Source organism: Platalea leucorodia, assembly GCF_965183815.1.
Source record: "Platalea leucorodia genome assembly, chromosome: 15".
NCBI classification, from domain to species: domain Eukaryota; kingdom Metazoa; phylum Chordata; class Aves; order Pelecaniformes; family Threskiornithidae; genus Platalea; species Platalea leucorodia.
In genome coordinates, this window is record NC_138837.1 from 3,321,954 (window position 1) to 3,348,341 (window position 26,388).

A 26,388-nucleotide genomic window follows, 5' to 3' on the forward strand; every position below is an offset into this window, starting at 1 on the left:
AAAAAAATACACATTATTTCAAACACATAAAGGTTCAAAAAATGCTAGGTGAGCGATAGTGTTATTAAAAATGCAAAGTAGGTATTTATACCAATACATACTAACACATTTAGTCTATTCAATTGTGTTCAAAGTTACCCTGAACAACACATTAAAATAAGAGTTAAAGGTCAAGTGGTCTTTACAGTGAAATTTCTCCTTTCAAAGCGTATCTTACAATTTGAGGGGGGGGAACAAACTTAGCTAAATGAAAATCAGACATTACATTTTTTTTTTCAGAAGCCCATTATCAGAGTACATCTTGAAACTGTTAAAACATGCAAAGTCCACGTTGCCTATACGTCACACAATTCTTCTGGAAGCAGAGACTTTCTCCAACATCTTGCCCAATAACTGAATGAATATTTAGGTTATGCATTCACCACTGCATTTATGCTCAGGCACTAAAGTTATGGTGACCTTGCTACTGAAAAACCAAGTCAAAAAACCTCTGGTACGTATTTCACAAGGTGCCCGTGGTATCTGCTTGTTACTCCGTAACTCTGAGGTATTACAGAATACCAGCATCTCATTACAGTTATTAATTCCTTGGCTTTTTTGGCAGGCACTGAATGCATACACATAATAGCTACTTAGCAACATTTGAACTTTCAAGAGTAACTCAGGAATTCCTTCTAAAATAAACACAAACACATTTTTCTTTCTATAACATTCACAATTTTACACTAAAGATAATGCAAAAGCATCATTATTTTATTCAGAAGTAAGCTAAGGTCTTTACAGATTGAGAACTTTGTCCTGGGCCTTTATTGTGACAGCAGGTAGCCCCTGCATCTGTAAGTGGCTTGAAAACCTGATATAATTTGTTGAAATCCTAATGGTTTCATCTCTGTCTCACAGATTTTCTGATTCATGCTTAATTGACCCAGTAAATTATGCCAAAATGTATTTACAAACGTACTATATGTTACCACAAACACACACTTGTCAAATGAAACACGTTTTATGATGCAGATTGATCAAATTACCGACTCCTGCTGCTGAACACCTCTGCCGCGAGTCATTTACAACGCAGGTTTTGTAGGTTCTGTACTAACGGGTTACGGTGCTTTGCTCGCTGTCCTATTCCGGTAATGAATAACAGTTTGGTAGCACATATGCCCTCCGTACGTGCTTTGTTTTTTGGGGAAAAAAAAAATCCTCAACAAAACCTATTCAAAACTATCAGAGTACTCATCTGTTATGTACATAAGAAATAAATGAAGACTGTTATAAACACCTTTATTTAGAACAACAACATTATATTCTTAAACGTGGCAGCAAATAAAGTCTTTAAAGCCAAGAAGAAATCATAAAAAGCAAACAATCTCTACTCAGACATTCAATATCTGTGATTGAATAGGCATGTATAAATAAAAGCTATGAGATTAAAGCAGATTAAATTACAGTATTAAAAGAAAGGCTGAAAAGTAATTTTGGAAAGTTGAAACGAAATTTCAGGCAAAACAGTTTTACCATGTATACTACAATATATATTTAGAAAAAAACACCACCACACACACCAAAAGTAACTACAGCAAATAACCTCTTTATGGAGGAACAGAGATTCATACACAAATTTAATTATATCTGTTCTCCTGTGTAATATTACGCTCTAGAAAATTCATTTTGTGAGGAGGTCTTTCAACTTCAGCAACAGAATAAAAAGAATCCAGATAATTTTTTTATAAAATCCACAAGCCTGTCTTACACCAATAGATCCTATTACCTAAAAACACATTTCATATAACTAAGCGTGCTCAGGACTAGATTTCTACAATGATTTTATACATCCTCGGATGTGAGCAGTTCTGTTCAGAGTTCCTTTGGATTCTCTTATGCTGATCCCACTGCAGGTTCAAATTACACCGTTCAACATTAAAACGTGTCAAATATAAACCAATAAAAACGTTACATCAAGAAAGCCATAGCGAGTTCACACTGACTGCCAGACTCTGCAAGTAGAGGAAACTATCAAGAAAAATACAGCTGCTTTAAAAAGAAAACAAACAATTGCAAAATGGCTCATTTTGTTTGTTTTTCTTTTATCAGCCCAGAGATGAATCTTCTATTAACATCTGCCATGTATCATCGTGTAATCCTCCTTTTCTCTTTCCTCCCAAACTACTGCAATTCAGGGTAACCCTAATCTTTAAAGTGGACAAGAACCATAAAACCCTACCTGTGGTGGGAAGGATTAGGGAGTACATCATGCTTTTTAGTAGATGGGATTTAAACAAGCAATAAGGAGAGGAAAACCTCCCAAGACATAATCCGACAGTCTCAGACTGACCCAATTCTTTCACCATAAGAAGTGATCATCACATATCTGTCCCGATTTAAATTGATGGTTAAGTGTGCCAAAGAGTTTTCAGGTTCTACAATGTATTTTTAACTTCAGACTGACTAGAGCTTATGCCCGAAACATGGGAGCAATTTAAGATGCAATTTTGTATCGTTAAATATTAAGAACATTTTTACTTTGAATTAGAACACTTTTGGCAATTGGGACAAAAGGGGAAATTTAACTGATCCTGTTGAACAGCTAATATATCACCCAGTACAAAAACCCCCAAACTCACCAGGCAGAGCACAGTACTAAATTAAAGGGATTCAACCTACTGTTCCATAAATAACAAACAAAACAAGACAAAACAAAGAAACAGAAATCAACAACAGCATGATTAGCTATCCAAAAAAATCCCTATTCTGCAGGAGATTCAACAGTAAGAATTGAGAGATTTTCACCGTGATTGCAAGTAATGCTGGACAAATGTAGGTATCCATAATTAGAAATAACCAAATAATTTTTTTTTTTTTTAACATACAATCAGCAACTGACAAATTGCAAATTTCTGAGTTTTATGATCTAGTAACATTCCATCTAGCATTCTTATATGCCTTGGAAAAGACATTAAAAAGGTTTAAATGAAAACTAAATAGAACTATAACCAAAGCACTGTCCTGGCAAGAATAAAAACATATGAAGGCCAATATTTTAGCATTAGTAATTCTATTTCTATTGCGCGAAGAAAATAGATTATATACCCAGCATGTTTCTTAAATAGGAATCATCACCAGAATATTAACACTCTGCTTCAGAAGATGCTGCAAGTCTAAAAATAAGCAATTTTACAGCGTGCTTGCAAAGTAGTATATCACTGCACAGATTAATGGACATTAGGTAGGTTCAGCTGAAAAAAACCCCAGTCATAACATTGGGTATTTAGGAAATAAAATTACAAGACTGGCTAATGGTTGTACAGCTTTTATAGCTACTAACTGTACAGTTAAATCTCATTCGCTTCAAATTAAATTAACAGTGCAACCTCAGGTAACCTGAACAATCTTCATCCCTTTTCAGGTGCTTCAAAATTCCTTTTTTGAAATTGTCTCCTTTTTCTGCTTTACTGCTCACATCTTTAGGGCCACATACTTTATTTACCACATTTCTAAGCACGAATTGACACGCTTTCTTTCAAAGCCTTCTCACTGCAGTAAAGCTACGCTCTGACCCCTGCTGGCACAAACCTGAAAGCTGAGCCTTGAAGGCCACTGTCCTCCACCAATGTTTTAGTTTAGTATTTACAAAATAAATCTCTCTAATCTGTTACTTTCTCTATTGCATAGCAGAACCGCTGCACATATTTGTCTCGTCCTTCAAGCGTTTCCCGTAACTGCTGCTTACCTGTATGTATCAAAGCTTTTGGTTGCAGAGCAGCTTGAACAGTTAGGGTATGAAACAGCTTCCAAAGGGAACAGGTATAGCCTCTCAGCTCTGGTCTGCTGCCCTGACATCCGACCCACTGAACTTTCTTAGTGAGAAATATCCCAGAAATCTGGAAAAAAAAAAAAAAAAAAGTATTTAAGATATACAGAGCTCCGGGACCTAAATTCACTACTGAACAGAACAGCAGTCACAGTTGATCCTACCTTGAAATTGAGGTGATGCAAGGACAAAGAACAGTAAATGACTCTCTCTGCACTTGTTGCTAATGAATTCATGCTTAAGGCAAACAAATTTTAAACTTATAGCAATCCTTAAGTCTGAGATACTCTGATGCTCCGTTATAAAACTCATCCCTCTTGCAAACGTATTACATGATACACAACACACGGTCACTGATGTCAAAGACACATCAAACACATCTAATTAGTCTGACAGAACACATTAAGTAGCTTAACTTGTGAAGTTTTTTTTAAGCACAGTATGAGCACAACAGGCACACACACAAATACTACTGTAAACTCTGAGAGCGACAGTTTCCCCGGGCACATTAAAAATTCCCTATTACTCAGCAAGATCTACATGACTTACAGTGGTAAAGTCTTAACAGGCTAAGATGTAGAATTCATTATTATTTCTTCTTAAAACAAAAACACTACTTATTCATTACACCTAAAATCCAGTGTAAGATTTCAGTTTCTGAGCCTTATCTCTCTGCTTCCTAAAACACACAGGAGGTTTCCAAATTTCAGATAGCAATCCCATTTCACGGGAAGAAAGACTCGTATTAACTTCCGTACAAAGATGGCCCTATCGCAGGGCTCTGCGTTACCAAAGCGAGATGGGATTCCTAGCAAGGCCTTTACTGTGCCGGGAAATTAAAGAGTATTTGGGGAAACTCTTCAGGAATAATGCCCGTTTCGGTGGGTAAATTTCCCATCACTTAAACTCCGACCTTCCAGAGAATCCTGCTGATAGCAGGCATAGCAAGCAAAGGCAACTCAAAAATATCTGTGGGGAATCTTGCATCATTTGAAGCTGATGTTAGGGCACACACATATGTTAGTGATTGCTTGCTCATTATAAAACTGAGACAGGATTTTCAGTTCCTTCATGTGGATTTTTTTCTCGTAATGATTTCACTTTATTTTCATTTTAACCTTCTTATAACTCCATTATGACTGAGGGACCACCAGTAAGTGATGTCTTAGATTTATACAGAATCTTATCCTTTACTAATGCCGTATTTTATGCTGGAAACTAGTAACAGCTTACCCGCATTTTGTTGTTGACCAGATCTAGGATAGCATCATAAGGGATTTTGTCTAATGGAAGGCTCACCAGCCACTCTTGCAAGGTCTCTAACAACTTCACCACAGGCTGACGGCCAGGAAAAAGCTGAGGGGGGAAAAAAAACCAAAGAAAATACCCATATTTTAAAGCGCAAATCTCATTAGCAGCAAGACACTTATCTTTACCTAAATGTGTTGTTCCTGTCTTTAAAACGCTTCAGATTTTCTTTTGTTATGAGGAAATTGATTACTTGTTCCGCTTTCAATAAAAAGCCATCTCACACTAACTTTTGCTTACAAAATTTAACAAGTTGCACACACAAAATGTTAACCAGTAAAATGAGTTAGTTCTTATAAAATATTTGTTCAGATTTCTGTAAATGTAGATGATGTTGGTTATCTAGAAGAGCATTTGCCTTTTCATATGTGTAATAGTGGTGACTTCCTTAACTTGCAACTAAAAGAAGTCAGTCTGGCAGATGTGCGTCAGGAACAATCAGAGGTAATGCCGTTATTTTACACTAGAAATGGTATTTTGCTTTAGTGATAGCTGTAATTACTATAGAATTAAGTAGAGTATGCATACCATCCTCTAAGTACCCTTCCAGAGGCAGCAGTATTTCAACAGATGGGAAATAAAGTCCCTGTATCTGCTCCTTTAAATACATAAAGCTATTTATGACAAAACAAGCTATACATATGCTAGTCATTCTGCAGCCATTGTCCAACTATCAATAATATCTCCAATTCATAGACCACTTCGTTGATACCACACAAATCTTACGGGCAGGAACTCCCTTTTGCTAATTGTCTGTATTGTATCTAACACAAGGGACTCCGTGCATTGTTTGGGTTCAAAGACAACTCTTAAATAGTCTGTAAAAAACCAGCGCACCTCTGAACTACTGACGGCATACTATAATTACATTTACTCCTGTAGGAGCCCCAGAATATCATCCATTACTATCTGAAAGACAACAGTTGCACAGTGTCTCAGGTAGGCATCAGTCTCATCGACGATTCAAAAAACAACGGACTTCTGCACTGACTGCCAAAACCCCTAGTTCTACTACAATGAAAATTCCCCAAGTAGGGAACCAGAGACCTCCGTGACTCAGGATTTATCATCGCTATAAATGCTGTTACACAGGAGGATAGTATAAAAAGTTTCCTAAGGGAAACACCCAAGACTCATGACTGAGAACCATGAGGAAAGTGCTACATGACAAGAGAAGACAAATAAAGGACAGCAGTCCCCACTTGCACACTGGCAGGCTGGAGATGAGCAGGCAACTAAAAGAGAGCATTCCCCATTTATGCACTAATAGCCAGGGAAGCAAATGACATCAGCTGGCCAGGAGCCATCAGGAAGAAGAGAGGATGGTTTAGGGATAATATGATGGAAAGATTACCACTACACTTTCTTAAAGAAATGAGGCCAGCTAGAGATTTCTGACCTCTGATGGCTGCGGGGGGGCGCGAAACTGTCTGTCTGATTTTCAGATAAATGCAGATATTTGGAAATAGTTCATATAGGCCTTGTTATTCCCTTAAGTAGATATTGATTCACTTTCTTTAAAATAAAACAAAGTGTTATCTGCTCAGTAAGTAAATATAAGGAGACAATGGTCATTTCAGTAGGCTGTCATTATAAAGTTAAATTCTTTCTTTTTTTTTTTTTTTCCAAGTCATATCACATTATATTACATATCTTGTATATTTACTCAAATGTAAAATGTAAGCATCTTTATTTTTAAATACTCAATTATATTCAATACCTCAATTATTTTGAAATACTCAATTAATTAAATTCAAAAGCTCACTAATATTCAAAATTTAGACAGAAGTTACTAATCTCTCTAAATAGAGGACCATTTGTCGAGTATGCACTACCGAAATCCAAAAGTCAAGAATGAAAAACAAAGGGTTTTTGAATCCCACTCAGTTACAATAGCTACTTATCTTGAAAATCTGATAAATGGACTATATTTACAGTGTTTGTTCAATATGCTGCAGACTACTAAAGCTTTATTTAATTTCGAGCCCTCTAAGATTAAATTAAAATGCATTTCAACCCAAAAGTATGTCAGAACGGCATACAATAACTCAAAAATAACATTTAAAGAAACCCACAAAACTATTTTTTAAGCTAGTGAGGAAGCATATATTTAAACATTCTGAAAGACATTTTGAGAGACTTATGTCACATAATAAATTTTATGTTAGAGTCACTTTATTCTTACAAATAATCAAAGACTAGAAGTGTATACCTTGGCAGAGATGGTAACAAAATCCTTGAAGGTCTTTAGCTCAGCTCCCTCAAGTGTCTTGTGCGTAGCAAGCTCTACCCTGAGCAGGTAATGCAATCCCGATTCAAGGTCAGCCATGTACAGCTTAGATCTGAAACACACATATATAATGTTATAAAGTGGCAGGTTTCTTTCGCTCATTTTCTCACCAGTCATGAAGGTAAAATTGATATATAGTAGGTGTCATTAAAACCTCAACATTTGCCACTCCACAGTGATTGCGGCATATCCTACACCAGTATGGGAAGACGCAGCAGTTACTTCAGGTGCTCGGTATGGTGAATGTCAAGTTCAATGAGTTTCACTGTACTCTCTTAAAAGAGTAATTTTATGTCATTTTGTTCAGAGCTTAGACAAATGAAGCATAACCGCATACAAGAATTTCTTTTATATTTGACTAAACTTTTTGCCTCCCAGCCAGCTTTACTTTGTAATGAAATTATAACCCTGACATTGTTGGCAAGGAAACAGCTAGGGTAAAGAAATTATAGCTTCTCTTCAGGACTGACCACAAATGGAAAAATGACATGCTAGGAAAAAAGGGAGACTTTTGTTGAGAAGTAGATTATACACAGAGCAGGAGTGCAAACAAGACCAAAAAAGGTCAATGTTGGAAAGGACTGAATCTAGAAATCCTCTCCCAAGTGCAGTAGTTTTACTGTGGGATCTTTGCATACAAGTTTAAGGGTCAATTTTAATCACCAGCTCTTAAGACAGAATTATGTACCTTATGACAGGTACAAGTAAAACACGTAAAGCAAATCAAAGATTTTAAGAGTTCCTTCTCACAACCAAATATCTTCATAACAATAAGAACACTTTACAAAGTACAAATACATCAAGTAAAACACCCTGGCTTTCCGTGCTTTCAGTACAAACTCTAGACAGTATGACACAGAGCAATGTAACCAAACAAACCGAAGTTCTCATAGTTAATAGAGTTAAACAATTCTTGTAACAGTTCAGCAGCACTATTATTTCTAAAACCAAACCAAATTAAAAGAACAATCATCCAAGAAACTGGCTGGCCCCACCTCTTAAGTAACATGCAGGAAATAACATACTAAAATATGGAATAATCTATATTCTTAACAGCTTAAACTACAGACTTACTCTGAAGTTATCTCCTTAATTAATAACGTACTCACTCACATTTAAAAGAACAGCAAAATTCTGCTTCAAGTTTCTTAAATAAAGAGACATCCATGTGAATGCAGGAGGTTCCCCCCAAAGAATCCTATTTAGAATATACTTGGACTTGAGATTCACATCAACAAGATTTTGTCTTGCTGGAAAGCAGCTCAATTTAACTGAGTTGTTTTGATAACAGAATGTTTCATATAAAATATCTTATAATAGTCATTGAAAGAAGATGACACTAATAGTGTCCATGAAAGGAAAATAAGTACAAAATGAAAGCACTCGGTCCTACATCTTTTTCCATCTAAAGATGCTGAGGGATTATCTCTCTGCAAAGCCTTTGCATCCTTCTCTCAAACAGACAAAGAGGGGAAGAGGGTGAAGACAAACCTTACCGGATTTTGTATGATAAATGTCTTTTACAGTGACTTTAGTGTTTTCTATTATACTTGCATTTGACAAGCACTTTTTAGTGGGCACTGCTTCACTATTATACACACAGAGAACTCTTGTTTTCCACGGAAATGTTATAGCTTGTTATTTTACTATTTATTTTTTCAGGGACGCCAATTACTTGAAGTTTTCCAACAATTCAAACCAGTGATCTATTTACACCAGGTAATGGGTGATGCGTCCTTGGTATTTTTAAGTCAATTAAGTACTTAGCAATACTTTTGGAGAAAAACATTCCTTCCATAGCAGTGCAGATGCTTGCTGCTAAAAACCAAATATTGGCAGCTCTCAATAATTTGAACTCTGAATTGTTTGAAACACTGCTCACAATCGTAAAGAAGTTGTAACCTTGAGGCTGGAATTAAACTAATTCACAAGTGTTACCTGAATATACTGAGAAATAGATGAAGTTGAAGCAACAGAAAGAACAAATTTGATGCCATAATTTCTCCAGTATTAAGCACGAACGCCTTTAATTTTACTTGGCAGAAGAATGCAGATCATTCGGTAGTGACCAACCTATTCAACTCAAGGTGCATCACCTGGGATGGAATGAAGTAAAAGTTTGAACTGCACTAGGATTTTATAACAAATTACAGCACAGCTTCCCAAACGGCAAGAAAAAACTGCCAGCAAATTTTTATAACGAAGCATTGATCTGAAAATCGAGGCTATCACTTACTTATCAAACTCTTTCCACACCTTGATTTCTGTACTCTCCTCTTTGTTTTCTGGAACAGGTAGCTGAAGCGGCAAAAGAAGTTTTTTTCGTACACCTGGCAGTGACTTTAAATACGAAGAAAAGAAAGACCGTAGAGGCTTCAAACTGCATATAAATGGACAAAGTAAAGATTACTTTTAATCTCAGACTAAGCAAATTAGGATATTTATAAAATAATATATTCCCTTTGTTTTATGTTTTACAGTCCTAGTGCAACATGTTATGTTTTGATACAAAGTGAAACGAAATAATGTTCAATTTAGGAATAGTAGTAACAATCATTTGGATTAGTGGTTTGAATTCCATTCAAAATAAGAACACATCATGTTCATCAAAACGTCAGGCCGCCTTACAGAGGCAGTGTTCACATGGAACAAGTATTTTGACTTAGAAGCGAGTGTTTTTAAGAACATTAATTTTTTTTCCACTTTTATTCCAAAGTGTTTTCCTTTCAGAAGTATCACAGTAATAGGTTAAAGCTATACGTAGGCAACAGTGGTAAGCAAAAGTAATATTAGGTCTCTTATTAAAAAAATAGATGTAACAATATTAAATGGTTCATTAAGAACAACCAGCCCATTGCTGTCAGGGTATCAAACTCCATATAACAAACACTGGCTTAGAGCTTTTATTTCCAGTTAGAAACACTACTTCAAAACATCTACTTAACAAGTGCATTTTGCCAGCAGTATAAACTTGGTATAAGACCACAAGGGTTATAATTAGCCACCACACCATTCTGGCTAATCTTCCCTACTATATGACGAAACCTAACTTCCACTGGCATAACCCATGCCTGTTTATTACGAGCACTCACAAAGAGTAAACAAGACCACTAGATGATTTAGTAATTGCTAGAGAGGACTCAAGACAGGCAATTTTCAAACACAAAGAAATGGAACACACAACTTCAGCCAGTACAATGTATTGATTACATGCCAGGACACAACGTCATTATATATATGCAAAAGAAGGTTATAGAACAACTTACTTTGTATGAAAGGAAGCTATAGAAACTGTTTTTATAGCTTAAGTGAACCTCCCCATATTCCTCAGACAGATAACTACTTACATGTTAATTAATCCATGGGACCCATTTGGATGTATCAGATAGCACGAAGGGACTGAGGTAATACCAAGTTTCTCAAGAAAAGGCTTATCAAAATTCAACGCTCTCTTTACAACGATGTTTTCATACTGGATCAAGTCTAAGATAACCTGGATAATGGAAAGATGACATGAATTATACATTGTTCAAGGAATATCCAATCTTGTAGGACAAGACATATAAATAGGCGAAGTGCATCATCCTTTAAGGGTAACATTAAGCTGTTCACCAAGGAAGTACATCTACGAGTATTCTGTGGGCACTAACAATTTCAGTTAAAGATGATTTACTCTTCTCTGGACATTATTTACTCCTATCTTCCATGTTTTTTTCTTGGTCTATCCTGATCTTTTCCCTTTGAAGTCCAACATCTGAAGAAAACATGAGAATGAATGATAAAATGTCCTCATAAACCTCAAAAAAGCCCAGAGGATATTCCACAGACGCCAACAGGTTTATGTTTCATGTTATATATGTAGGACTCTAAAGGCAAATTTTCAGGTAGTGAAGAAACATTTATTTGGTCCCACCACTTTACAGCATTCCGATGTCAGAGTCCATGACTTAGAAAACAATTAAAGGCTCCACAGGAGTTAAGGCTTTGCATGTCAAGCCCTGCCAAATCAAGCTGTGCAGTCCGTGGCGCCACAGCATCCAGCTGTCTCTTCAGCTCTTTTTGTTTACCAGCCCTACAGCAGAGACTCCATACAGAACAGGTGCCTCTATCTCAAAAGGTCCAGTTCACAGTCCAGCATCTTAGCTGAAACCAGTCTTCGTCAGCTGTTTAAATTGGTGTTGGGCTTTTGCACTAGAGCAGCTGAGAGCGGGCACAAATTTCTTTGCAAGGTGTAAAATTCAGTGAAGGGTGGAAGAGGCAGAAGAAAGTGGTAACATCAGGATGCCTCAAAGATTTGCCAGGACTCAACTGTCAAAGTTCTTTGCCAACTACAGCCAAAGCTGCACCTACAAATATGATGACTTGGTTATAGTAATAAAAATTTGCCCTTTAAAAAAAAAAAAAAAAAAAAAAAGAGGCTTAAAATACTCATTTCTTCCAGTCTTAAATCCTTCAAGATCCCAGTACTAAAGTACTCTTTTGCCAGTACTCGTTTGCCGTTCTAATGACCACACTCCTCACATCCTTCCACTACCCTATGCTCTCATACTACCATTTCAAATGTCCCGTTCCCGCCTACAAAGCCTTCCATGTTTCTGACTCTTCTTACATTTCTGCTTGTCATTCTTTTACCCCTCTCTGCCTCTTCTGTATCTTTTTCCTGTTAGTTTCACAGTTTCCGCTATGCTTTTCCCTTTCAGGTGAATACTACCTTTGCTATGCTTTCCCTCGCTTTCAAACTTGTAATTTAAGAGACCCTTCCTTCCTTTCATCAGTGATAAACACATGGCCTCCTTTCTTCAGCTGTTGTGACTTCTATTAGGTTTGTCCATACTATCTTACACTGTAAACTTGAAAACAATGTTATTTTGTATTTTACTAAGCTATTCTATAAAGCTAAAATACTACATAACATTAGCAAATATTTTTTCTTCTGAAAGCAGACTCCACTTTCTGTTAATCAGATGACACTCAGTCTTTCCCTATAACAGCAGGTAATAAAATTAAAGTGAGTGTGATAAAAAGCTGAAGAACTTTTTAATCATCACATTTCTTCTCTTCAGTAATGCCTACTTGTATCAACAAAGCAGCTTCCAGAAAACAAATGTCTGGGAGCAGCCTGCTTCTCAAAGTGATTCTCGCTTTTGGCAGCACACTCTCCTCCACTTATGCAACGGGGCCATCTCAGCACCAAATCTAATTAGAAACATTTCACAGACATTGGATGTTTCTATACAGATTATGCCTAGATAATTATGCAATTTATTTTCTTTACTTATCCTAGATCTTGGCAGGAAGAGAAAAGTAACAGTTGTCTAAGCTAACAGCAGGCTCATTAGGTGGTGAAATGATGCCAAATCAAATATTTTATTGGGAGGGTGGGGGAAGCAAAAAATCAAAGACTTCCACTTCCTCAGTGCTTCAGAGCTGTGAAAATAATTTTATGCTATCATCTTAATTTAGAATGTAATTTCCTAAAACCTATACGTGAAGAACCAGAGAATCTAGATTATTATGAACAGTTGAAATCACAAAAGCTGCCCAGAAGAATGAATATTATGAACGGTTCTCTAGCAGTAACAAAACAATAACATAATAGGACAATGTTGTTGTTGTGATCTTCCAAATCTTGAAAGAAAAAAGAATTGTGGTAACAATGAAATCAATAAATTAATCTTCCGCTAAAAGGTGAATGGAGTAAGTTAACATGACATCATATTCATTTGTAAGCAAGTTCCTCTGTGTGACTAAATACAAGAGCCGTATATAATCCCTTGACTTTGTGATACTTCAAATATGCATAACCTGCCCTTTATGACCCTTTAATTCAGTCCTATAATCAGAAATTTTGTTGCTTGGCTAAATAACATAAAATGCAGCTGTGTTATGATTTCATTCATTCATATTCATTTTGTCATTCATAAGCCATACATTACCTCTCGACCAACATAGGAGTTATTACTTTCAAACACAATGGCAGTATAATGATGGCTGTTCTTGTCAAAAAGAGAAGTAATATCACTGGACCTTTTAAGAAAAGAAAAGCTATTTAGCACAGGTAGAATGCAATACACCCACTGTTACTGATGTTACTGTTACCCACCCTTTTACAATCTCGTAGCAGAACTGATAATAAGAAAAAAGCTTACTTCGTCTTTAATAGGACCTTTTACATTTCATTTAATTAACATAGTAAGCATAAGCCAGCTGTATTTTAAACAAGAAACGTACGAAACTGGGTCCAATGGTGGGCAAGCAGGCGGTCTCAGCTCTTGGGAATGGTTCTGTAAGAAGTCAATCATCATCTGACGAACTGTTTGCAGCTCTCGATCTGCTCCTGCTGAGTATAGGTTACAAAAAAAATACACCGCTTCAGAAAACTGAAAAAAATGACTCACATGCAGGTTTTCATACATTCTCATGCTTTTCTGTGTCAGGTTTTTGATTTAAATTTGAACGGAACACTATCTGACTGAAGAACAGGGACTAAGGATTTAGTTGTAGGATTTCACTTCAACATTGAGATGAGATCGTATTTAAAAGCTGTCATCCCACCCCAAAATTAATAAAGCCTCAAGACTTTTCCAAATCTAACCATCTGCCTGTCTTGCTGATTTTCTCTTCAAACAATGCTTCATTCTAAATCTGTGCTCATTTTCACAATAGTTGGCATGGGTAACTTCAGTAACTTTTTTGCAATAAGGATATTTATCACGTGTTAAAAACTGCAAAGATGTACCATTCTTACCAAATGGGCCAGGTGAGGTTACAAAGCCACATAACAATATGAGGAAATAACTGAAGTGTGAGAATATTTTATTTGCTTTAAAAAAAATAAATTAAAAAGCAGAAACTCTCACAAATGCCAAAAAGTAACAGGTACAACTACGGTCTACTTCTACATGAAGGGTTAATGGTGCAGGTGGTCTCTCTTCTGACCTCTGGCCTTTTAAATGTTAATCCATTGAAAAAGACAACATTACTTTTGTCCCCAGACAACCACCTCAAGCTGTGATCCTGTCAGACACACAGAATAAGCCTGTTTTCAGTTAGTCAACATCTGAATAGGGGTTCTCCCAGTGAGAGTGAGGGTGCCTGGAAAGTGGCTGACAGATCAAAAAGCACGAGTCAGGACTGAGCAAACTGGATCTCATGCTGATGAGGTGTGTGGTGGAAAAAAGGAATTTTAAAAAATTATCTAGCCATTTGTGAAAATTAAGAACTACATTTCAAAAAAAATGAAGAATGTGAGCCCTAAGTTCTTGAACAAATGTTTTGCCTGTCTAAAATTCTGCCTGACATTCCATTTTCTTACAGTACTTGTAATATCATATCTTAAAGAGCTATTTAGCGGCCATCCCATCTCTAGCTGTCTCAACTAATTGACAGCCAAAGAGATTTTGCTTATTGTGTGACACATTCCTGGCTGATAGGATAACTGCTTTGGGGATTTCTTACAGTAGGATATTCTTACCTTTGTAATTTTCTCCAGTAGTAAACTGTTTTGTAAATGCTTTGAAGTACTAAATGGGAGAGAAAAAAAAAGCATTATTGCTTCGAAAATAACTCGCTGTATGAGACGAAAGCTCAGTTTAGAAACAAAAACGGCTTTGAAGAGTTTTTACTTTTTACAGCTCTAATTACAAAACATTTTTATCTCTCTATTCAGAAGACAGTTTTCCCTCTTAGCCTATGAGTTGCAAAGATCTGCTTCTCAACTATATGAGGGTAGCTCATATGTACCAGTTGAAATGCTAAAATTAAACAAAGCAACTTTTAGAGGGAAAAATACCATAATGCATAATTCAATACTGTATATTGATCCGTTACTGCAAACATTAACCCAAACACAAATTAACTGATTACCAAATCAGTACTACCAACTGTGTATATACTTGGAACACTATTCACATTTTCTCAACTCCCTCCAGTGGTTAAACAGGATATATAATGGAGCTTGACTGCCTTCTGCTATAAAAAATAAAATAGAAAAGATTCAATGTCTAATAAAGAGTGCCTTCTAATTTACACCCCAAACTTTAAAGATTAAAAAAAAATACTGTTGTTTCTATCAGGGTAGAACATCACTTCTCCAGTGAAATGTCTCCTGTTCCCTCTCCTGTCATAACAAACACAGTGTATTCAGTCCTCTCCATCCATCACATTCTGCTCATACTTACGGTTAATAATGTGATTATACAAATTGACAAAGACAGAGAAGTTAAAAATTGCACTTAGACCTGAAAATGAATAATGGTAGATACTTTTGGCAAACACAAGATCCCTTTTAAAAGCCAGTTTAAGCAAATTATGAAATTAATTAGAAAAATAGTGAAGAATCCATCAAGGGTAAATTTTTAATTGCGCATGAAATCAGCTGATTTCATGATGCAATTTCAATGTATTACCTTTACTTTCAGATACCAACACTAAAAACACTATTAATAATCATGAACATTTGAATTCGAAAAATATTTATACAAATCGTTATTATCTAACGAATATATTAAAACTAGGTGTTATATAAATGTAACAACATAGTACTTTCTAGAATGGTATCTTCTTTCAATAAGCATTTTTCAGATTCAGAACTGAGGACTGAATTACTACTGTAAATACCTGCATCAGCTACTGCATTCAGCAAGAACTCAAATTAATCTTTTATCAACTCTGCAGTTTTCAAACTGCAAAGTAAAAGTAAAAAAAAAAAGCAAAGTAAAAGTCCAGCTAAAGAACAAGTAGTACTCTGCACAAGCATGTTTGTTACGGTTTTAGTTACTATAAAGCATGCATCATTTACCTAAGGCAATATATTATGCCACTTACCCTAAAAGTTGGGTAATAGTGAATACCATATTCTTTGCACGTCTCATAGTTCTCTTCTTCCCCACAATCCAGCACACCAACTCTAATTGCAGGTTCCCAGTCTGAAAACAAGGATATCTTTCAATTTTCAGCAAAAGTGATCACGGATCCCAGCTGATGGATTACCCTGCTTCCCATGGAAATCAACAACAGAACTCCGATAGATTCCAATGGAATAAAAATCAAGCTCTCGGTCGATTCTCATTTGCTATTCATTTCTATCCTCAAGTGTAATACATTCTACTGATTTTAAAAATAACTAAAACCTCCTTGTTTGTCTTCGCTGCCTCAGTATTTTCAATACACCTACATAAGAAGAATCCCAACACATCCTGAACATTAGATATACCTCAAAAAATAGCTGAGTTTTAACCAGAGTGGTAAATAGTTGAGTCTGAACATCGCTGCAAGTTTCCTTTATAAATGTTTCATAGCAATAACCACAAGAGTTCAAGTCTTTCTATAAATATGCTTATATAACTTGGATAAAAGCTTTCAACTCATTTATAAATTTTTCCTTCTCATTTTGCTAGGAACTTATCTTTTTGAGCCATGCTCCACTGCAGCAATCACTTTAAGGAAGAATCGCTCCGAGAGACTCCTTGGACAGTTACTTTTGAAGCTAAGCTAAATCAAAACAGCTGTGGGCAGAATTTGAAGGTACACCACAATTCCCAAGTATCAATAAAACTTAAAAAGCACTAAAATTAAACTTGCTTTTATAGCAAAGAGCATGAAAGCTTCATCAAGTTCAAGATCTGATTGACAGTTGCATGCCTGGCTGCTTTTGAAATTTAGCTTGACCTTTTATTTGTCTTTGGAGGAGGATGGGGCAGCTGATGGAGAATTTCAGTTGTGCTGAACATGCCAACAGCTGAACAGGCACCAGGAGTAACTACAAGCATGCTAGAGCAGATGGGCATGCATTCATAGGAGCACAAAAGATAAAACAGTCTATTTCATCAAATAAAATGCAAAATAAAAAAAAAAGTTTGGCTTCTGGGTATCTCTCATTCAACTTTCACCACTCCTCCTCCTTTTTCCACCTGTCTTGATCCTCCTCCACACAATGAATAGAAGCACTATGAACCTAATGCAAATAGCCCATCGCAACAATGCAAACCCATCTCTAGCTAAATGCTTGGGTTAAAGAGCACCAGCTGGGATGTGTGCTGCTTAGCATTTGCTTCTGCTTAAAAAGGAGCTTTTCCTTTCTAAAGGACACGAAGGTTGCGGGAGCGCACAGCCTAGCCTGTGCAAGTTTACAGTAGCACTGTAGCCTGGATTGTTTTTTTATTTAAATGCTGACGAATTTTAAATTAGCATTAATATTTTTGAAATACTAACTCACAAACTATATGAAAGGGGTAGATGAGTGATATTGTATTAACCAACACTATTTCTGTTTATGCTAAACAAGTTCCAATGAATGACATGAATGTATTGGACAAACTGGAAATCCAGCAGGTTGGTCAAACCTCCCGCTGAAGAAATGCCACAGAACACCAACACACCAGTCAGTGTATGACAAGGAAGGTACTTTCTTTGCATAAACCTTGTGTGTTCCCTCCAGCAGGCAGATGCAATGCCGTGTGTTATTTCCCATTACGAAGTTTCAGTCGCGGAGATAAGAGATGCATCACAAGGAACCTCTCCCCGCGTGCTGCTTGGGAGTTAGGTATTTTAACACATAGGCTGCTTCCTGCATAATGACAAGGTTTCTGCAGTTCCCCACCAAATGTGTTTAAAGAACCATTTCTAGAAGGAAATCATTATTGCTAGATTTGGAACAGTTGTTCCAAATCCAGAGGCGTGGATTGCTTCTGCATATAATTCAAGGGTTGTTGTATATGGGATTTCCAAGGGTTTGTTACTTCTACACAGAAAATTACTACGCATAATTCCAGCCCACAGGCATTTTGGTGGATAGATGCAATCATCCTTTAAGACAGAAAAAGTACAATTAACTATAATGGCCACTTCGGACACTACTGTAATAAAACTCAATGTGTGATTAGGAATGCAGCAGCAATGACTCTAAGCTTAAAGAATGATCCGAGAGGAGAGGGAGCATCAAACTCGGAACATAAATTGCACAAAAGCAAGCACTGCTCCTATTTTTCAGGAGGATTATGTTCTGCTATGAAGTTCGCAGCGATAGTATTGCCAAGATTTAACAAATGAGAAATGAAATAAAAATTAAGCCTATTAGCACAAGCCTTTTATGGACAAAGTAGTTGCATCAATTTAACTGGACTATACCAAATTAGCAAATACAACCACAGTGATCTAGGAGTTCTCTAATGTAGAGGAGTCTGCATCCTCAAAGGTAGCTGTAATATCCTAGCAGATGAGTAAATATTTTTGAAAAATAAATGCTGAGACAGCCTAAGTGGGCGAAACATTTTGGGGGTTTATTTTGGATGAAGTTCCCAAACGAAAGTGTGTGACTGTTCTCCGTCTCCTACTAAAATCCATTCATTCCAACTTTAAAATGGAAACATTTTGCTGACAAATAACACCAGAAGCCAATTGCATTTGCTGGTAGTGCCAATGTCCACGAGCATAAAAATCCACTTTTTAAATGAAAGTCTTCATAAAAGCTCAATGGATTAAAGAGTAGATATGCCTTTAACTGGTTATAGTAATACAAGCGCATCACATCATTTGCAGTTATCATGAGTGCAGATAAGAAAGAAAATATATATTTGAAGAAGCCACTACAAGTTACAAAAAATATTGCCTACAAAGGTATCATGCTGCGGTAGTAACATATAAACACGTCCCTGTCTTATTTTGACAGAAGTTCTGGTCAGTTCAGGCTCTTCATGATCTTCACTGCAGTGTTCAAACACCTCCTTGTTCTTACTTTTCTTCAAAAAAGAAGAAAATCTAATACTATTTTAGCCACCAGCAAATCAAATCAGAAGGTGAAAACGTTACAAAAACTTATGCAAAGAAAACAGAAAAAAGCTACTGCTTTTATGAACACAAAACCTATGCAAGTAAGGAGCATCTGAAATGCTCCAAAACCATTACTGCTCTGTGTTTCTCCGTTTTTGAGTTTCTGCTCCTCAGTCAGCAATCCTCAGCGCATGAAGAGTTCATCAGGACTTATTTTTGGGTAGGCCTCCATTTCCATCTATCTAAAACCACAAATACCTAATACTGCACCTACATTTCATGTTAATTGTTCACACTTTTCACATACGAAGCTGCCAGAGAAAAGCCAGAGCTCTTCACTCCCTCTCAAACTGAAACCATATGAATGCATTATAACTGCTGTCTCCATCCTGCAAGCGTCTCTTGGGTCAAATGCTAAATTAAGAGTAGTTTAAAAGCCTTTAACACCACTATATTAAACATAACATTTCCTACAAATTTGATCTCAGGTCTTCTCCCCACCAGAGGTATTGAATTTAACAGATACCTGAGGGGCCTGTTTGTTTCTTTACCTTACATCTACAAATGGAGTAAAACACTTCAGCACCTGCCAAAAAACTTGAGCGGACTAAGACACAGCAAGGCAGATCTTCCTCAGTATAAACTCTGGAGGCCACTATTTCTTTTTAAGTCACTATTTGATAAACCTGAAAACCTGACTCTCACTTAAGCGGATTTTTGTATTATTTCCTAGCAGTCCTTTTCCCCCTTCTAGTCCATTCACACTATATTGAATCGGCAAGATATAAATCAAACATGTGCAGGGCCTCTCCAGTACCACAATATTTATTTTTTGTTTAGCCTCTAAAATAGGCTAGTCTCTTTACAAAACATTCCAAAGATAAAGATCTTGCCTCAGAGAGTTCAGTCTAAACACACCTCCTGCACCTCAGTGCATCCACTTGCACGCTGCAATGCACACAGAGACGCTTGCGTGTAAATCCGCAGCTGGATCGCTCTGTGTGTGTAAGGGGGGGATGTTTTACCCCTGGATTCCTATGAAACCTTTAACGTGGAGGCTTGCTGCTGTCACCCACGCCTCGCCGTGTCCCGGGTGCCATTCTGGCAGCGTGGCAAGGGCCGTGCCTGCCAGCAGAGAAGCGGGAAGCCGGACGACGCTCACGCGCCGAGGCACCGCGGCTCACGCAAAGCACGGTCACGCGTGGCAAGGCACTGCCGAAGCCCACGGGTGACACGGCCAGCCGAGGCCCCGCTGCAGCCGAGCGCCCCACGGGTGACAACCACGGGCACCGAGGCACGACAAGGCACCGCTGCGGCCCACACGGGTGCCCCGGTTCCAGCACCGACGCCGGCGACTGACGGCTGCGGCCCGGGGACGCGAGGGAGGCCGCGGGGGCGGCGGGCTGCGGGCCGGGCCCGCGGCAGCCTGGCCCCACGCCGGGCGGAGCTGTGGCGAGCCGGGCGGCGGCGGTGACCGCTCGCCGAGGGCGGGGGCCCGGTCAGAGCCCGCGGGCGGCGGCGGCGGCTCCTCACCTTTGACGTCCCCCGCCAGGGCCCGCCAGGTGGGGGCGAAGGCGATGCAGTGGCCGCAGGACGAGCTGTAGAACTGCACCACCCAGGCGGCAGAGGAGTTGAGCAGCGCCTGCCGTACCGAACCGGCCGCCAGCACGGTCAGCGGGTCCTCCCCCGCCCGGTACAGCCGCGCCGCCGCCGCCGCCAGCAGCGCCAGCAGCAGCAGCAGGGCCGGCAGCGCCAGCGGCCCGCCGCCGCCCGCCGCCGCCATGTTGGGACGCCAGCGGAGCGCGGCGAGGGGCGGGGCGGGGCGGGGCGGGGCGGGGCGGGGCCCCGCCATAGCAACGCGCCGGCCCTGGCGACGCGGCCTAGCGCCCGGCCGGCCCCGCTGGCAGCGCGCCCGCCTCCCTTCCTTCCCGCCTCGGCGGCCTGAGGGGGAGGCCGGGCCCCTGCTCCGGCCTGAGGGAAGCGGGGGTCCCCCGTCCACAGAGAATGAGGCGGCGACGCCCCCTGCCCCCCGCGGGGCCGCGGCCTTTCCGCAGGCGGGGACGCACCTGTCGGCAGCCGCCCCTCAGGCAGCGCCAGCCGCCGTGGCCTTGTCCCCAGCCCCGGAGGTGCAGGGCGAGGGAGGTGGTAGGGTCGCTGCCTCCCGCTTGGTGCCCGAGCGCGCTACCAAACCCCGCTGACGGGGACACACCGCTAATAAACCCTTTGCCGCTGTGTTTAGAGCCACATTTTCCTCAGGGGGACTGTCTAAGGAAAAAAGTAAAACTAGTGAGATTAAAACAATAGAGCTTGGTCGCTGATTTTACGGGGCAATTGCTATAGAAAAGGAATTTTCAACTCCACGAAGCTTCTCATTGAGAAGAGATCAAAATAGCACGGCCTTTGTGCCGAGAGCTGTCTGATCCCAAAGCGCGTCACTCGGCAGGAGAGCGCCGGTTCCCTCAGAGCTGCCGGTGCGATGAAGGGCTGCACGTAGGACGCTGCCAGCTCAGAAGAAAATGCTAGAAACCCCGTCCTTGTGCTAAATTCATAGTGGTTGTGCACTAGTAATGGAGCTTAGCACCTTTTATAGCTGTAGCTACAGTAGGAAAGTCTCCTTTCATTTGTAAATACAGGCTCAAGAATTTTCATTACATTAACAGAGGGAGAAAACAACAGAGAAAATGTCCCCAGAGGACGACTTCAGATGAGTTTAAAACTCAGATAATGAAAGACTGAGGTCCCCAAAAAGATAATTCTTCCTTCTGTTACTCACAAATGCTTCTTTTAATCCTTCAAGAACAAGTAGGAAACGAATCCAAATTCTTACTTCAGGCCCACCGATGTAAATTCAGAGGTTAGCATCTAGTTCATCATTGTTTCTGGCCAGTAATCCACAGAGAGTACAAGGGCGGGAATCCTATATACAGTAAAAATCCTCCCCTCTGAGAACCAAGTAAGATTCTGCCACCTTTGCCTTTTCTTTTCCTGATCTTTTCTTGACCACTGGTACCTGAAGTGCTTCAGTCACCTACCTTTTGCATCCATATCCACAGCTATAAGGTACACGGTTGCTTGTGTCACGTCCCAGCTGAGGGGTTTTCTGTCTCTATTTTTCCTGGGTACTGTGAGCAACAAAATTAGATGGTGACAATAGTGGAGTCCAACTGCTTCAGAGAATTGAAAAATCTTGTGGTAGCTGCTAATTAGGATTTTAAAAATCTGCAGTGCCTAAGATATTTTAGAGCGCATTTTATTCAGAAGAATTGTTAAATATATGAAGATGAAAGAGATGGATTACAGGAAAATTAAATGTAGGGTTTAACTGAGAAATAATCATTTTCTATGAAAGATAATGACTTCTCTTGAGGCTAGTATCACGATTTATTGACCCCAGAGGTTAATATTGATCAAAACCAAGGCAAACAAAATATTAGACCTTGAAGGAGAGTAATCTTGATATTGAAGTCTTGCCACTGACTGAACAGGTCAATATATCTGTGTGCCAGAATCTAAGGTTTTGAACACGGAGTGGTGGGGGATATTAAATATGTCTGACATGTTCTATGTATACACTTATTATTCTCATCAGCAGTGGTTACTTTATAGCCATGTCCTTCTGTATATAGCATCTTGCAAGGGTTCAGCTTCACTCACAAACCTAATTGCAAATATAATGGTTATCTTCCTCAAGTGTAACGTATAGCGTAACATAAAGCACCGGTCTGAAATAAAACGAGTCCTTCATCTATTCATTCACATAGATAAGCGATGTTTCTAATAGCTTTCATTCCAAACACAACGATCCTGCTGCTGCTGCAAAACCATAGTGCCAATAAACTGAAAAACTGTAGTGCTTCAATATATAGATTTGTCATTGTATCCAACAATTTGTCTATATGTCCAGGAGAAAAAGAAATTGAGTTGAATTCTACTATAAACTGACAACAAGAAAACATTAATCTTAGAACAAATATCCTCATTGATTAATTAATCCAGATAAGTTTAAAGTTGGAGACTTAAGAAAATATACCACTAAGGACATGAAAGTTTATAGGATAAGATCAACAGTGAATGCGCTTGGGCCAGAAGTTGCCTTTTATTTCTGCTCATATGGCAACTGGCAGGACAGGGCTTTTTAACGTCCCCAGGAGCTGTCTGCAAAACACCAAAACTACTGCCGTTCACTACTGAGAACAGCAGTGTATGCAATATAATCTGAAATCAATTAGAATTGCAGTAAAAATAAATAAAAATGAGATATAAGGTTTATTTTGTTTATTCATAAAATAAACAGTATGAAAACAGTTAAGTCATCAGTATTTAAAAATAGAAACATAAAATGTATTTCTATTTTTCCCCCACCAAAACCAATTGATTAATATTGTAAATATTGTGATTTTAAATATAAGTTTATATATAGTTTATATTTAATTGTCCTGCTTTTCATTTTATTTGAAAGACAACCTGAATGAATGGAACTTGAATAAATCAGATCTACTTACATTCAATTATTTAATAACAAACAGTTTCTGAATTCCAGTAAGAATTATTTGCATAGTATCTAGTTAAAAAAAAACACCTAACAAATAAAAATTTATCACTGGTCTTCTCTTAATGCAAAATAGGTGGGACCACAGCAGTATACATAGTGAACAATTAGCATGCTCAGGGAACGCTTATATTTCCTTGTTAAAAATCTTGCTTTTTCCAATTTTGCCAATACAAAATAATAGGATTATTGATTTCCTCTGTTTTGCCAATGAAAGCACATCCTCAGCACCCTATGGTTAGTTGTTGTAAGAATGCAAAGGGCTCAGGTGAATTGCATGATAGTTAGCCTAATCACAGGCACATATTTAATTTTCAGAAATTGGAGTTACTGATAGAAAAGTATCTCATTTAAAGTGCATTACATCAGTATTTGTCTCATTTATATAAAATTATAGACATTAAAACTCAATGTCTGGCTCTAGATCCTGCCAGGGCAAGATCATTCACGCGCCACATCTCTGAAGCCATCTCCAGGCTCCTTCTAACCAGTCGCCCAGTGTATAAACACGGATGCATGGTCACCTTTAACTCTGCTGTAGCCATCAGGAAAAGTTTTAGACTTGTTCCAACTAGAGGAGTTTATTCCAAACTACAGAGGTCCACAGCAATTCAGTTTCTGGGAGATGTCATTCCCTCTGCACATTTATGTTCTTAAAACAGGCGCCTACAATTTTCTGAACATTATTTTCAAAATATGATTCACTTGTCATCATTCACAACCTGAACATGATAACAAAGAATAGAATAATTTACACATAAATTGGTTTTGAACCCTGTTTATGTAGACATGTATACCATTTTAAAACATGTTGTGCTCTTAAAATGCATAAGCAAATAAAGTGCTATCTTGACCAAAAAAAAGAACAGACAAGAATAAAATTTTCACCCCTTAGATTCTGTGTGACATCAGTCTAAGACGACCATCGATCTTAGTGAGCATTCCTAAAGCACAAAACACAAGAAAAATGTTTTGTGTAATATTCTTCTATCTGCTTAAGTCTCTGCTTGCAACCTTTCCTTGTAAACATGAACATATAAATTAGGCCAAGGCTACACTGGTATTGGGTACAAGTTCAGAATTAAAGTTCTTAAATCATGCATTTCTTGCCTAAAAAAAAAAATAAATAAATAAAAATCAGAGATTAAGATTCCTCCGTTAGGGCCTTTTAAGGAAAACTTCTAATCACAGGCTTTTCTCAGATAAATCTCGTTAAGAACTCTGATTGTATCAAGGATCAAGCTATCAAATATGTCTTCAGTCATTCTCATCTTCACAGTTAATTCATCATCATCATAGTAAGTCCACTGAGATTCTTCTTTGCGGAGCTCCTGAATCTAAAATACAGCATGGATATGAATGTTTACTTCAAGAATAAGAGCATGGTCAGTTCTGAAAGGTACTGAGACGCTGTACCTAATCCAACAACTTTATATCTGCATTGTCAATTTAACCTATTTAATTTAATTTAAACTACTCACAAGAACTAGAAATACTAGATTATTATTGCAAGTGTACTAAAAAGGAAGACAATAACTTGAAGTTCTGAAGTTATTTTAAGTAAACATGATTCTCACAAAAACATGAGAATTTCTAGTTTAAACCTAGAGAAAGTAAACAAATCTCCATTTGGAAGCCTGCTTACCAGAATGAGGTCCACTCTGTCTCTCTTACAGTTTCCATACTTGGTCATATTAAGGAACTTTCTTTTCATTTCTAAGTCATTCTTCTCCAGGTTCATTATTTTAATAATTTCATCCTGGACAAATGCCTACAAAATAAAAAAGGCTGAGAAGAATTCTTCTCATAGGAATTCTGTCACTGCGAAGGTTGCAAATGAGCGACAGGTGCCAGCGTGAAGATCCAGCTTTAAATCCAGAAACACCCCAAAGCTTAGGGAACTGATCTAGACGTAGCTGATCACTACTGGCCAACCAACACATTTTAAACATAAGATTACTTCAGAGGTTACACCCAAGATAGTCATAACCAGGGAGATTTAGAAGCCCAATTCCCGTTCTTCTAAAGAACTCCCTACACTTGGATTATTTAGACTAATTAGCTGACTCTATATTTACTCAAGCATTTCAGAGCAATGCTGTTTTATTCTCTAATCACCTCAGTTACGCCACCGTAATCCTCCCAAATGTCACGTTTTTGTCTTTTTGCCATTGCAATTTCTGCTCTCTTCGCTGACTCTCGTTATTGTACACATTATGCTTCTAGAACGTACCTTGACATCATTGACATCTGTTCTTCTGCAAAGACCCCTGGAACAGTAAGATCCCAAATTTTCTTTCATCCATGGAAATTTACTTGGATTTGCAGTCACTTGATATTCTGTACATAGCAACTCACGGGTCAAATCAAATATAACCTGTAACAACAAAAACACTGCCAACATCAACTGAATCTCTCACTGATGCCCTTTCAGAAGTCTTCTCAGCGCTTCTGAAGGATGTTAGGCTGGTGACAGTAAAGGTTTGCATCTCAGTGCAAAATTCCCTAATATCATCTGCATCACCGATGTTCCTGTAGCTGATGTCATGCTGACCATTACAGCATTTACATGCTCTTTAGAGCAGAAGATATTTGACCGTAACATGTGAACACTCACTAAGTGTGGATGGCTTATACAAGAGGACCTGATGGGACCCTTTGTAA

General features: G+C 38.4%; 2 protein-coding genes across 3 annotated transcripts in view; both read right to left on the reverse strand.

Moving 5' to 3' along the window:
* Positions 1-20,958, reverse strand: part of QSOX2 (quiescin sulfhydryl oxidase 2) — a gene marked incomplete at its 5' end in the record, with an annotated part of 28,591 nt that extends 7,633 nt beyond the window's left edge. The window contains 10 exons of one of the 2 annotated variants that reach the window (XM_082327259.1): positions 3,728-3,878; positions 5,042-5,164; positions 7,329-7,458; positions 9,643-9,786; positions 10,754-10,899; positions 13,343-13,433; positions 13,638-13,743; positions 14,881-14,929; positions 16,233-16,333; positions 20,709-20,958. In XM_082327259.1, the coding sequence (XP_082183385.1) occupies positions 3,728-3,878; positions 5,042-5,164; positions 7,329-7,458; positions 9,643-9,786; positions 10,754-10,899; positions 13,343-13,433; positions 13,638-13,743; positions 14,881-14,929; positions 16,233-16,333; positions 20,709-20,958 (1,291 nt within the window). Of the gene's footprint in view, positions 1-3,727; positions 3,879-5,041; positions 5,165-7,328; positions 7,459-9,642; positions 9,787-10,753; positions 10,900-13,342; positions 13,434-13,637; positions 13,747-14,880; positions 14,930-16,232; positions 16,334-20,708 lie in introns of both variants that reach the window. The other variant, XM_082327258.1, reaches the window with a different exon arrangement.
* Positions 20,959-24,905: 3,947 nt separating this feature from the next.
* Positions 24,906-26,388, reverse strand: part of CCDC187 (coiled-coil domain containing 187) — a gene marked incomplete at both ends in the record, with an annotated part of 43,993 nt that continues 42,510 nt past the window's right edge. Inside the window, 3 exons of the mRNA XM_082327854.1 lie at positions 24,906-25,061; positions 25,370-25,495; positions 25,958-26,101. Of these exons, the coding sequence (XP_082183980.1) occupies positions 24,906-25,061; positions 25,370-25,495; positions 25,958-26,101 (426 nt within the window). The remainder of the gene's footprint in view (positions 25,062-25,369; positions 25,496-25,957; positions 26,102-26,388) is intronic.